Raw genomic sequence first — 14,174 nt, forward strand, 5'->3', positions numbered from 1 at the left:
CTCGCAGTTGTTGCAATTTGCAAGAGTGTTAATACTCGCAAGACCCTTTGCCTTTTTCTTGCAAATCACTATACTTGCATCCATCTACACAAGATTTTCATCTTCCACACCCACTCGATTCGCATATTACCATGAAAGCCTTCAAGAGCTTCGTCAACAAGCGTCGGCAGAGTTTCCAAAACCGCGGCAAAAAAGAGAATGATCCGGCACCGGCACCGGCACCTGCCAATGCCAACGCCAACACCGAGAATGAGAAGCGCGCAGCCGCTCCGGAAGCCAACGCTGAACAGCAACAAGTAATGGCTGAAGCCGCACCTGGCACTCTTCAGTTGGCGCTGCAGAACAAGTCCAATTCCAGCACCGTATACGCGTACATTACCGGCCTTGCTCTGGAACGGAACAACACCCCCCTCTTTGTGAAAGCAGACGGCCAGTCCATCTACTATCCAACAGCGCCCAAGGATATCCAGCAACCACTCCAGGCCGACGTCGCTATTCCACTTGGGGCTCCTGGCAACACTGTCAACGTCAGGATCCCAAAGATTGCCGGCGGTCGTATCTGGTTCAGCATTGGTGCAAAGCTTACTTTCCTCCTCAACCCAGGTCCTGCAGTTGTAGAGCCCAGTGTCACCAACCCCAGCGACCCTAACTTCAATATCAACTGGTCTTTCTGCGAGTTCACTTACAACGACGCGCAACTGTTCGCGAATATCAGCTATGTCGACTTTGTCAGCATTCCTGTTGGGCTTAGCTTGACCAACACCCAAGGCAAGACCCAAACAGTGCCAGGCATGGGTGCTGATGGAATGCGGAGAGTCATTGAAGAGTTGCGTGCGCAAGCCAAGCGCGACGGTCGACCTTGGGATAAACTGATCTATGAGCACAACGGACAGCCATTGCGAGTGCTGAGTCCGAACAACCTTCTCGTCGGAAACGCCGATGCATGGGGTAACTACTGGGACGGCTACATCCAGGCGGTATGGAACAAGTACCGTAATGAAGACATGATCATCAACACCCAAGCGGCAGCTGGCAACCTCAAGGGCCGTATCCAAGGCAATGAGCTCCAACTTGGCCAAGCAGGAAACTTTGCTGCTCCTTCAGCTAGGGACATCTTTACCTGTAGCACTGGGCCATTCGCGACTGGATCGAACCAAGCGCGCAATGCAGTTATTCCTCGCCTCGCTGCTGCATTCAACCGTAGCATCTTGCTGAATACACCCGGTGACCAGTTTCCGAATGGCAGCAACCCAGGCCAGTACTACAAGGATCCGACAACTAACCACTACTCGCGCATCGTTCACCAGGTCCAGAAGGATGGTCGTGGCTATGCTTTCCCATACGATGACGTTGTTCCGGATGGTGGTCAGGATGTTGCTGGCACAATCTTCGACGGCAGCCCGAAACTGTTCACTATCGCTGTCGGTGGCCAGTGAGCGCACATCTTTGGTTCGAAGTGTGATGGATTGGTGATGTATTTACGATGTCATGAGTACATATTCTCTATGCTTCTGTATATGCTTGTTCATAGACTTTGGATGACGTGGGGATTTGAGAGATGAAGGGAGGGTATATAGTTGGCTTCTGGTATATATTTGATGATTAATGGATTTTGCATACTTGCTCTGATATTTCTTTTCATGAGTCGTTGCTTTTAGTGATCACTAGGTAGTGTGCACGTCCCGAGGTCTGCCGTGCCTGTCACATGCCAACAAGTGGCTAGCGCTTACGTCACTGGTCTGGTCATTTTAGGGGCAAGTTAGTCCTGCCAGCTGGCTAGTTCTTCACCTACGCACATAGCGTAAATGCGCGACAGGCCAGATAGAAGTAATCGTTTCATATCGGATTTCTCGAATACCAGTTACCTTGGACTAATGAACGCCAAGTTCGAGCGGGAAATGACGTCACCAAGATCGCCAGACAGCCTACGCGTCGTGTCGACAAAACACATCTTTCCAGCCGCAGACTTCGACTTTCGTACCTCTAGGCCTTGACTGCTTGGGTTTTTACAATTACACGTTTTTAGCTCCAATTCGTCCCGTTCCTTACTCTACAACCTGAACCAATATTTCTTCTCTTCACCGAATATTGGGTTTTATGACTGAAGACCTTCAACTTGCAATAGCACATCAATGAGAACCGCCCCAAGCCACTCTATCATCAAAGTACTATGAACAGAATCAAAGCTGATGCTCTGAGTTCCCGGTTTGATCACTGTATGATGGGAGAGTCCTCCTTGTGAAGAGACCAGGTTGAGCATCAAAGGCCGTGCGGGCGCGTTTGACAAGTATCCATCCAAGAAGGCTACCATTTGCACCTTATTTCTTGTCTCCTTCATCGATTTCCTACAACAAGTATTGTTCTTGCTCGGATGTACCTTTCTTGGCCGGCTTGCTGCGTTCACCATCAACTATGGGGGCGCTGCTCCAATCGGTCTAGTAGAAGACATTCTCTAGCTCGAACAGTTGACGTTATGGATATTTAATACCTTTCAGAAGCACTGACAGTATAGAATACACCCGTGGTTGACCCGATAGAGTACGTCTCATCCCACATCGTCCTTGCGACAAAGCACCATGAGTAGGGTCGCATTCACTACAGATGCGTCACGCACACACCACAACACGCGAACGGTCAGATGGTCTCCCATCACGACAACAAACGACTCTCTGATACTCTTTTGCTGCACCTACACGCCCCGACTGGTCATCTTCCCGATTTCCGCCCTTCCAACCTCCGCGAACACGTTGGAATTGCGACCCTAACGAGGACGCATATACTTCGACCGCATCATGAGCTCAGCATCATCCGGAGCTGAAGGACCACAGACACCTGAAGATGTGGCAAGAGATCAACCGGAGCCAGAGATTGATGAACTGGGTCGCGTCAGGGTTGCGAACAAGTACGCCACGATTATTACATCCAGACAGGCATACGGCCAACTCTTGTCGCCGGGACAGAGAAGCCGCATGGAATTGTGGGTCGAGCGTCTGCCCTACGACTGGCACTTTGAGGACGCGAACACAGCTTGCCTGATTGCAGTCACAGTGTATAAAGACTGGCTAGATTGGTCAGAGTCGAAAGCATTCTCCTGGCTCGACAAGCTCACCAAGTTTGAGCGCCGCTTTAGAATTGCTGGGGTTGCGTATCACAAGATTCCGTATGCGCTGCGACATGCCTCAACTGTTACTAATAGCTACCGAATAAACCCTGTCATCTTAGTACGTCTGAGTCAAATCTTCGAGACCGATCGTCCACGTGCTCAGCAATCATTCTTCCGCCCGTGGATTGAAATTTCCAATGCTGCCAAGGAAGTGTTGGTCGCTCCGACATTGATGGAAGCGACAATCTGGCCGCCAAGCATAGCCGTGAAGGAGGCTTGTTTCGGAGATGGATACAAACCTTCCCAGAGATTGAGTTGGGCACGGTACAATCTCAGTCTGAATTCACGGAAGGTTTCGTTGATGCTGTTTCCGGAGATGAGAATATTGTGGAGTATAGATACTCGAATGCGTTGGCGGAAGCGATGTGAGTCTAGCGCTCAGCACTACAGCGTGAGTTTGGAGGAAGGACTAATGATACAGCAACTCATTCAGCCCACAAGACTGTGTGAGTTGCTATTAAATTCATATCATGTCTGCGTTCCTAGTCCTATAAAGTTTACTATCTCCAGCCTGCGATCGACATTTGCGATAAATTTAGAGGGACATTAGGCGATGAACAAGGCAAGCAAGTACACAGTGTCAATGACGTGCACATTGTTGTTGATGAATTTGCATAACGCTCGTTGTCGCAAGATCATAAGTCGCGTTGATGCGCAATCTCTCTTCGTTGTTCCTAGAACTGCGCAACCGAAAACACCCAATAAGGTCTTCGACCCGATCCGTATTGTAACGAGGAATTGACTGGAAACTACCATCATGTGTCGGCAATGTACGACTATAGATCCGGGTTCAGAGGAGTCATGCTCAATAACCTTTCGCGTCCGCATCCGGGAGGTTTTGGACCGTATCGATCATCTCTTACGGAGTTGCAACAATCTTGAAGGCCGGTATAGAGAGGCAGGTATCGTTTTTCACAAAACTGAACGCGCATGTCGCCTTGCATGCGAACGGAACACCGAGTGGGCAATTCTTTACGCCAACCTCGAAAAGGCTTTTCTTATTGACAGCTACGAAGATATCTTTGCTCCTCTCAAGGACATGGTAACGCGTCTCATAGAACTTCGCATAAAAGTGCAGCATGTTCCATCGGCTGCTACGGCGGGCGAGCTCATGGTTGCGTTTTGGCATGACTTGGCTCCTCCGACCGATGCTCTGATAACGGAGTTTGAGACGTTCAAACAGTACATCAGTAAACTCCAGTCGGACGCTTATACCCTACGGTTGTTCAACAAGAAGTATTTTCAGGTGAATGATCTGGGCGTTCATAACGCTTGGTATGATCCAGTGGTGGATATGATCAACAACAAACGAACTGTACGGAGTCGTGTTGGTGAATTCACGCTGTTTGCTGACTGGGTTCGCAGCCTACCAGAGGCGCAGCGCGCCCTGGAGGTCCAAGCTGGGCATGATGGATTTAATCCTTCTGGGACTCTATTTGAAGACAGGCTGTTTGCTTGTTCGATGGACTTAATCTGGCGTATGAATGAGAGGTTCATACTTGATCGTCATCAGCCCAGTCGTGGTCTGCAGCACGGAGGAACTTGAGTTTTCTTTGGATAGATTTGGTAGCATCTATGCAAACACAATGATGAAGTTGGGACATACGATTGCAAAATGAAAGAAGATTTCGAGTATTCAGTCTGGACTGCTGCTTTATTGCGTATCATGTCTTAGTTGGTATCGTGATTGGTCGGATCATAGGTCACCTCGAGACCTTGTTCAGGGGCATGCCCACTCTCCATCTTCCAGTATCCGGAGAATGTAGCCATGAAGTCCGGGTGTACGTAGCCCAAATCTTTGGCTTTGACATTATACTGAATAGGATGATGGATGCCAAAGTAAATCCTAGAAGCTACTGATAACGGCTTTTCACTATTGTTAACAATCGCGATAGGATATTTCTGGAGTTCTATCTCCCCAGGAACTAAACATGGATTATAGCCGTACGAGTAAGCGATTGCATGTTCGTCTGGCCTCACACCTGGCTTTGTAGTGGCGCGATTGCCATAGGTGAAAACCGGACTACGAAAGTTAGCCAGTGTATAGACGAGAACAATTTCGATACTTACACAGCATAACAGAATTCTCTTTTGCGTTTCACGACGATGAATCGTCTTACTTGAGCGCGTACTAATTCGCCGTGTTTTACTCGGGTGAGAAGGGACAGGTCGGTATTGTAGTCAGTCACAGCATTTGAGCCAGCTGCTTCGGCGAAAAGAATTGCGAACATCTTGAGCAACAGTCAGTACAAGATTCATAGTCTGGCTTAGATATACTCACTCTTCCTTCGATGAAGTAATCGCGGTGCCTGACCTGGAAGCCTTTTCACTCGTCAGTGTTCGCATTTCAATGATGCAAGTACTATATTTACTTGTATCCAGTGGTTCGTGAGACATGGGATTGCTCGTATTGTAGGAACCCATAACTGTTTTTCCCTCTCTACTGAATAAATTGGCTGACCCTGCTGAATGCGCGCCGATGTAACCAGAGTCGTTGCGGGCACGAGTATCGGGAGACAGCGGTTGTTCGGGCAGCCAGTCGAAGAATACCCAACCCTGTCCTAAATGATGATGAGCTGATGTACATGCTGGTGGAGGCGCACTAACCTTCTACATAATGAGTCCGATACCAAAGTTTGTTTGACCCATCCCACCATGTATAGAAATATCTTTGGTATTCAGCGTTCCAGGTTGGTTGTTGTGCATGTATCGCATGTTCTTCAGGGCGCACGCGGGCGCAATGCGAGCAAGAGAAGCCTGCGTGGTAGCAAATACTCGCAACGACTTCTTCAGACGCCGGACGCCCCAAAGGCTCCCTTGCAGTCATTGGTATGACTATGTCCAGGAGGAATGAAAGCTTGGGCTGAACTTTTGCGGATCGGAGCAATTCATGGAGTACATCCATAACACCAGAATAGCCATCCTCTTCGAGATCATCATACTCCGTCAAGCCGCTTAACCGCAACAAAATTTCCACAAATACACAACCCAATGAGAAGATATCTGCGGCGAAATTCCTCTTGTCGTGTTCAAGCACCTCAGGGGCACAATACCTCCGTGTCAAAGACTCGGGCCTGCCCTCTGTGGTACACTGTCCATCCGCTTTGGTATCTTTAGAAGCGCCAAAGTCCGTGTAAATAACGACACCTTGGTGAATCAATATGTTCACTGGTTTTATGTCTTTGTGTCGAATACCCTTTTTATGCATGTACGATAATCCACTCGATAAACACCCAAATGCTCTTTCAAGAGTTTCATTCATCCCCTTTAGATCATCGTTGTCTGTTGCAGAACCTTCGGCTGCATCGGCGTACTGATCAAGAAAACTCTGCAAATCTCCTTGGTCTGCAGCAGGGCGCAGGATTAAGCCGCCTGAGCGGGGCGCTGTGTATGTCGCAAACAGCTCGATGACATGGCGATGGAACTGCAGATTCCGAATGATTGCAACCTCGTTGCGATATAGCTGTTCAGATTTTTCTCGATTTTTAGCCTTGAGACGAGGGAAATTGATGACTTTCTTCGCATATGTCTCTTTTGTTCTTTTGTCTTGCACCTTTTCTACGACCGCACTCCAACCTTTGCCTAGCACCTTTTTGTGCTCAAATGGAAGATGCTTCTCGTCGCTAATTATGTAGTCACCATCCTGCTCGATGAGCATATCATCGCTCGAACAAGTGTTGAGGGGTTCTGAGGATATTGCGGTACCGGCAAAAACATCATACTCCACCTCCATCATAGAAATGGTGAAAATCCGAACTACAGCATAGCTTTGAAGTCAGTGTTGAAACGACATAACGTTGATGCGGCGGGCTACATAGCTCTTTCCTGATAAGTTGGGGAAAGGTACTTACCATAAGGTTCGTTACCGCGCAAGTTCGTTCCTACGACAACTTACCATGGTTTGTAGCTCGTTATGTCACACGAAAAGCGACCGTATGCGTGTTCTGGCTTTGTGATTGAATTAAAAAATGTGTTCAACGCGGAAGGTGCGGGAGTTATGGAGGTAGGCTGAGTTCAAAGCGGGGCGAAACACCGGTGAGAGCTGGCGGTGCATATAGTGGCGCTTCTCGGTCATGTTATGATTGGCGCTCATCCGTGAGTCTTCATGCCTCGGTCTCTAGTACCTTAGTATGAGAACTCAGCCGCTGGAGAGAGCGCACATAGAATATCTGTACCGAAACTTCCTAGCTCCGTAGAAAGCTGTACTTCATAGCTGAGCGCCTGAACGCAATATTGGATCAAAGAAAGAACCTTGGAAGCTTGTCTTCTCCGAGATGATTCTGCGTGCGATCTCATCAATAAGCCAAGCAGCTGCACTACCGCAACACCACTAGTTCACCCTTTGCTCTGATCCACCTAAGAAGGGGGCGTCGTTGTCAGCAGCACGTTGCCTTTGGTGGAGGACTACTTCCAGAACGCGGTTGCTCTGTACTGCGCACACTCATGAGAAGCGGCTCTGGTCATCTAGGATTAAACTTCAAAGTTTAGACATTGAGAGGTTGCGTTGCACTCACAAATCGACAAGTGGCGAGGTGAACGTGATTTCTGATTACATACAATTTGATTGCGCGTGACAGGAAATGAGATGAAAACAATCTCAGCAGCATCGTGATAGGATATACTCAAAGAAATAGCGTAATATGCAAAGCGGCCGTAACGTATTGGGAGGAAAAATAGAGAAGCAAGGATCTGGAGGATATCATGTGTTGTAAAAGACTGGGTAAGAGTTGCCTGGCGTGGGTGTATTGGAATCGTCGTTGTCGTTATCGTTGCCGCCGCCTATGTCTTGCACATCCTGCATAGTACCGATCTGGTGCTCCATCGCCCAGTAGCCGAGGAAGTTGGCGAGGTAGTCGGGGTGAACGTAGCCTAGATCCTTTACTTTCACGTTATATTGTATGGGATGTTGTATTCCAAAAAAGATCCGAGAAGCGGTAGAAAGGACTTGATCCTGCTGGCTCATGACTATGCAGATAGGTTCCTTCTCAAGCTCTGCTTCGCCGGGTAGGAGCAGGGGTTGGTACCCGTACGAGAACGCTATAGCATGCTCACTGGGTACAACGCCAGGCTTCTTGGTCCCTTGATTATTATAGGTAAAGATAGGGCTATACAGTATTAGTAATGTGTCTTAGATTCTTTGGTTGTGTTACTTACACGGAGTAGGCAAACCCTTGCCTCGTCCTAACGACGATGAAGCGCCGTATCTGACTATGCACATACTCTCCGTACTTGACTAGGGAGATAGAGTCATTGTATCTTGTTACAGTCGTTCCAGCCCCTTCGCTGAAGAGAACAGAGAAGACCTGCATATCATTAGTGTCAGCTCAAATGCAAGGCTGTGGAAGACATACCTTTCCAGGCTGAAAAAAGCTTCTATCCCTCACAAAGAAAGCTGCAAAAGGTTAACCAGGTGTGCGATAAAATGATCAGGTACACCTGCATGAATCCAGATGCTCATAATGGCTGTTCGGTGTTGGTTGGGAGTGATTGTAAGTGCCTTGTATAGCTTGACCTGTGCCTCTCTGGAAAGCTGAGCCTGCTTGAGCCGCACCATTAGATACCGAATCCACGCGATTACGCTCCAGTGGGTCCCAATCGAAGAAAACCCAGCCCTGTCCTGTACTGTTTTAGCAAGGTGTTGGATGATAACAGGCGTCCGGAAATAATACCGTCTACGAAATGCAACCAGTAATAACGCTGATGCCCCTCATCCCATTGTTTGCGCAGATACCTTGCATATTTCACGTTCCACTCTGGTTGCGGTGTTTGCGACATGTCTGAGGCGGGTACAGCATAATATCCGTGGACCTGTTGCGACACAGCGTGCTGACATGCCATCTAGCGAATACTTATGCGCAAATGACGAATCGCTGGCGAGCAGAGCCGCATCGCATATTAACTGTTTAGAGCGCGGAGTGTGCCTATACTATCAGCCATGTTGCCGATGCAGCATGCTGTCACGCATCTACGTGTTGATGTATGATGCGTGATGGTGGGCATCGATTGATAGCGGGGCCCGCATGGGACCGTCCAGAGCTGCGGGCGGTTCACCTAGCCTGATTGATCATTGGCTCGACGCGTAATCCTTGACGCCGCCGTTTCCGCGCATGGTCACCAGCGGGTAATGGGCTGCTCGGTGGCTTATAGCAGAATTAGTGGCGCCATGACCTAGGGGTATTATCGATCTGGGGCTTGCCCGATTGCATGTCTCGCCGCCCTGTGCCATAATTTGCTATTATGCGGCTCGGTCGCCCCCTAAGCTCTTTCCTCCGAAGGCATGCATTGCACGGCATCCCAGTTCCACCTCAAAACATGAGTTGTGCATCCAAATGCCTTCTCGACGAACAGAAGCCTTCGGAGCAGAGCAGGCATCTACTGGGCTGAGAGCGAGCAAAGAGATCGGTGGGAAAGGAAGCAAAGGCTTATCTTGAATGCAAGACACTGACGTTTGAGCAGCGAAACGGGTTCAGGATGGAGTGCTATACGTGTGGAGAGTCTTTCCAGGGCTCCGCAATTCACTTGCACGGTCAAGTACGACAGTGGCAACGCTCTCACATCGAACGGCAAACAACCAGCGCAAGAACAACCTATCTAAGCTCCCTAGCTTCGATGTAGAACCACGATTGCGCCCTGTAGATGTAGCTCCTGAAGTTCGTCTACTGCCTCCCCCACCACCTCCACCATTCATACCCTATAAACCAACATCAGGTGATGAACCACATAGCTTCCATCACGCTTTCCCGCCAGTTCCAAATCGCAAGCTCGAAGAAATGGAAACGCGCTTTGAGGAACTGCAAGACGAGAAAGAAGATTTGACAGGTACTCGGTTTCGGCTACAGCGGGACAGGAGAAAGGCTTCTCACCTTATCCGGGAGAAGACTGACGAAACAATGGGATCCGCTCTCAGCCAATTGCAAAGATTCTTAAAGAAGGAGGGCATCACGTTGCCTCAGGCCATACAAGAAGAGTTCGAGCAAATTAACACTTTGAGAGACCAGCTTGGCCTACGCGAAGCAGAATACGATGATGCCGAACAGCAGTATAACGACCAGGAAGTCAAGTTCATCCAGAGATTATCGATGTTTGTCAATGATTTGCTGGATGATCTCCCTCGCCCACTTCCTACAAGTAGCCCAGATGTTTTGGAGTCACAGACCAGTGGCGCAGCCGAGCTCACTTCCGAAAACCTGGATGACTGGACGGTCCTCGCTGCAAGAACCGAAGACGACTATGCAAATCCAGTAACACAAACACCGACGACAACATATACGTCTGTTGCAGCGTCGAATGGATCCACACTATTGACAGATTCAGCCACCTCTGCTACAAGCACTCAAAGACAATCTGCGCCGGCGCAGGACAAAGTCAATGTACAGAATGCTTCACGGTTTGGAAAGCGATCACGGTTAACAGTTCATCCGAGAATCCATGTGTGGCAGCTCGATATGATTTCTGTGTCTCCTCTACAAAAGGCGCATTTACCATACCAACCTCCATCGACTAAGCTATACGAAACTTCTTGGTGGGAGGGGGTTGGACAAACTTGCGACCTGATAAGCTTCACCGGCGCACAATTCTATATGGACCACTCGACAGCTTTGGAGAACAGCGCTAGCGGTCGCAGCATGGTATCTGAGTTGGAAGATATCCACTACAGCATTGTCAATGAGCAAAAGCTTCTTCCAAGGAAACCAAGTTCGAAGAGGAGTATATCAGAGGGAGAGTGGGCTTCTGATAACTCAGCATACCCTCAGGCCGTTCCTCGTCGAGCGTCCAAGCCTACAGGTGATGTAACGCCCAAATTGAGACGCAGCCAAACTGGGTCGACTGACTTTGAGACTACCCAATCACCTAGCCCTAACCGGAAACCGCTTGATAGGCACACAAGCAGAAAATCCGTGAATTCACACAGCATTGTTTGTCGATCTCCCCAGACAGACCTGCATGGAGACCAACGGCAGAGACGTCATACAACTGGAGTCAGTGTGCGTGCTGTACCTGGAATGGAACCAAAGGGTTTGAGGATGTTGAACTGTACTACACATTCCAGGCACTACTTGGATCCATTTTTGCTTTCCAGTAGAGAGTCGATTACCCCCAGGAAGGGAGAATTCATTTCCGTACTTAGAGACCTATATACGCACATTCCCTGATTACAAGAGAACTTGTTCATATGGAGTTTGACGACCCAGGATCCAACCCAGGCCAAGGTCACACTATGGAGTACTGCTTCCTCCACAGTTTTCTCCACTCAAAGCTCGGGATTCCTGGCTGTGAGATTACTCAACGACACGCAACATGATTTATACTTTTACATTGTCCTTTGCTATTTCTCCGCATACGCTTGGAATGAATGGGTCTTCCTACCCCAGTTGATTTCTATACGGACTTCTGAGCTGGTAAATCGGCACCCTACCAAAGTACAAACCTGACAGAACAACTATCCTGACAGAGCGCCTAGCCAGCCCATTCCACGGAACGCTTTCCGAGTGGCGAGTGCCGAGTTACAACACGATGGTTCTAGGGTCTTTAGACACGACCAGATTTACCTGTTGGTATATAACAAAAACCAAAAGGTGGTTTCCATTGGATAAGGGGTACAGATGGGGATTGGAGTACCTCTTCCTCACCTGATAGCAGGTTCATTTGATTTGATCCATACCCTTGACGATGTACGGTCCATGTACAATGTTCATTGGATACACATTCCATTCAAGGGCTCTACCGTGTTCGAATACAAACGTTTCACACTCCGGTCGTCTTAGCACTTTAGTGGCTGTTGGCTAAACTTTATTCGCATAACCTGTCTTCATCTGATTGGCTGTCTTGGACAGAGCTGAACAGATCCTCGACAGCGCTCGAAACCTGTTGAATTAGGAAAATCATGCGAATGGTCGTAACAGAGACGCATTGGCGTTACATTAGCTGCAGTTATCAGAAGCACCGGGGTCAACAACGCGATATCGAAAAAGCATTGGACCAGGTTTGCAAGTGTTGTAGTGGAATAGGCACACAACATCGGTAGGTTTGGAGGAGTTAGCCCTATGACTTTGCCTTACGTCTCGACCAGCCACTCCTAGTATGCATACTATGCCCCGCTACATCGCTTGCACATACACTTCCACACGTCTCAAAGTTGCATGCGATATGCTGGTCTGACATCCTAGAACCAGCAACAATCAGCTGAGAAAGGCGCTATTCCTGGAGAACCAATCACATAGCGATATTGGCGACAGACTTGGAATGAGATTGAGAGGACGACGCAACGGATTCGAACAAAAGCCAGGTAGCAGCCTGTGCAGCCTGCGCCCCATTCTTGGGGTAGCCAACGGGATCGATATAGTGATCAGCTGCACTTGCTTTTCTGCGCGATGCCGTGTCGCATTCCTACCACCCGATCCGGCCAAGCGCCTTTCAAGCCTACTCTGTCCATACCTTCATCGGTACAAACTTCCACACGTAACATAGATTGCAAGCCCATCCAGGTGGGATATTCAACTGGGCGCTTTGGACACTATTGTATGGCCATATTTCCCATCGAACCAATGCTGCTAGAAAAGATGAGCAGACGAGAGGGCGCAGTCTGAGACCTTGTCTGAGCGCTTCCAATCTCCGGCTGTAGTATGCCATGAGGTTGCAGGGTATTCATCCACACCCTTATTGACAGGGGTGTGGCACACCCAAATTGACGCGTCGACCGAGGACGTGGAACCAGGACTTCTTGAAGTAGCCACATCCGTCACTCTGGAGAAGCATTAGTGGGACGAGGATTCGGTGTTGAACAAGACCATCGGTAACATAAATGCGAGTCTAGCGACACCGCGCGCCTGCCCAGTGAAAGTAAACAATCATCAAAAGCGATCGCATGCACCTCAGACTCACTTTCTTGGTATCGGACTCCGCTGGAATCACTTCTACCATCATGGCATCGATACCAGTCGATCGAAGAGCTGCATTCTATGATACGTGTTCAGCCTTGTGCGTGTGTATATGCACCCGCCCCGCACTTCCCACGTGAGGACATGATACGCACGAAACGTCCAGATGTCGGGCGCGTATCAGTGTTATTGCCTAGGAACTAAAGCTTGTAGTGCATGACAGATGCCTTGCAGTTTCTTATCATCGCGCCGCCGGACAAGGCAAATGGCGATGACCAGCAAGGCATGGAAGGGCGACGAGGCTGCTAACCGAAGGAAACTCAATTGGCTGCAGGAAGGCTGCTTGCGGTGATGATGACATACCGGGACTTTCACATGCCTTGCCCGAACTCAACGGCTAATTTGCGACGCTCGGAATTAGACAACGTTCGTCTTTTAAGGAAGGAATGTCGTCGAAATAAAGTTGCAGCAAAGTCATTGATAGACGCAGATCTTGGGCAGATATTTCTGCACTATGGAGGTCCTTCACTGCCTGAGGCTTTCCGGTGAAGTTCCGAGAATCGGGTCGCATCTTCGCAGTGGAGCAGCGGCCGCGCACGCGAGACTCACCGCGGGAGGAGCGTCCCGCGCTCGCACCCGGCCGACGCAGCCCCGTTGCTAAGTCGCCGAATGCTAACGTGATAGCGTCGCCTGATCGCTTGTCATCGCTGCCGTCGGGCTTGCCTTGGACGCTGTCTGAGAGGCTCTTGCGCTTGAGGGGGCAATCCGCCACCTAAAACACATTTCCTGATGCTGATTGGCTTGACCCCAATTAGAAATATTGGTGACCATTACGGTGCCCAGTACGCGACCACGTTATGATCCTTAAGTTGCGCTACCTTAGATTGGTGGATATTGCGTTGGTCGCGGGTCTTGGTATTCGTGTTCACGATAAAACTAAAACATGCGCAAGTTCTTGACGTGAATGGGGTGGTTCACATCGCAGTCTCCTTGTCGATCGCTGTGCTAAGATATCTGACCTCGTTGTTAGCGTGCAGCATTTCGGCATAGCGCTTATGTTCTCCAAAAGATGAGCGATCACGACGTCCTGCTTGGACGAACTGGTTGAGGACTGTTAGTCTATACTAGTCTCC

General features: G+C 49.2%; 4 protein-coding genes across 4 annotated transcripts; 2 read left to right on the plus strand and 2 right to left on the minus strand.

Moving 5' to 3' along the window:
• Positions 1–131: 131 nt before the first annotated feature.
• Positions 132–1,436, plus strand: J4E82_004155 (uncharacterized protein; the record flags this gene model as incomplete). Its single annotated transcript, XM_051730436.1, has 1 exon — positions 132–1,436. The coding sequence occupies one exon, from the start codon at positions 132–134 to the stop codon at positions 1,434–1,436; it is 1,305 nt and encodes a 434-aa protein (XP_051589775.1).
• A 3,398-nt stretch (positions 1,437–4,834) lies between these two features.
• J4E82_004156 (uncharacterized protein) lies at positions 4,835–5,560 on the minus strand (the record flags this gene model as incomplete). Its single annotated transcript, XM_051730437.1, has 4 exons — positions 4,835–5,186; positions 5,234–5,394; positions 5,445–5,485; positions 5,536–5,560. 4 exons carry the CDS (start codon positions 5,558–5,560, stop codon positions 4,835–4,837), a joined length of 579 nt encoding a protein of 192 aa, XP_051589776.1.
• A 2,302-nt stretch (positions 5,561–7,862) lies between these two features.
• On the minus strand, positions 7,863–8,605 carry J4E82_004157 (uncharacterized protein; the record flags this gene model as incomplete). Its single annotated transcript, XM_051730438.1, has 3 exons — positions 7,863–8,268; positions 8,318–8,466; positions 8,600–8,605. 3 exons carry the CDS (start codon positions 8,603–8,605, stop codon positions 7,863–7,865), a joined length of 561 nt encoding a protein of 186 aa, XP_051589777.1.
• A 1,448-nt stretch (positions 8,606–10,053) lies between these two features.
• J4E82_004158 (uncharacterized protein) lies at positions 10,054–10,612 on the plus strand (the record flags this gene model as incomplete). The annotated part of the gene is made up of 2 exons (XM_051730439.1): positions 10,054–10,533; positions 10,577–10,612. 2 exons carry the CDS (start codon positions 10,054–10,056, stop codon positions 10,610–10,612), a joined length of 516 nt encoding a protein of 171 aa, XP_051589778.1.
• Between the last annotated feature and the right edge of the window lie 3,562 nt (positions 10,613–14,174).

This window comes from Alternaria postmessia, assembly GCF_024291825.1.
Source record: "Alternaria postmessia strain BMP 2775 chromosome Unknown scaffold_19, whole genome shotgun sequence".
Lineage (NCBI taxonomy): Eukaryota > Fungi > Ascomycota > Dothideomycetes > Pleosporales > Pleosporaceae > Alternaria > Alternaria postmessia.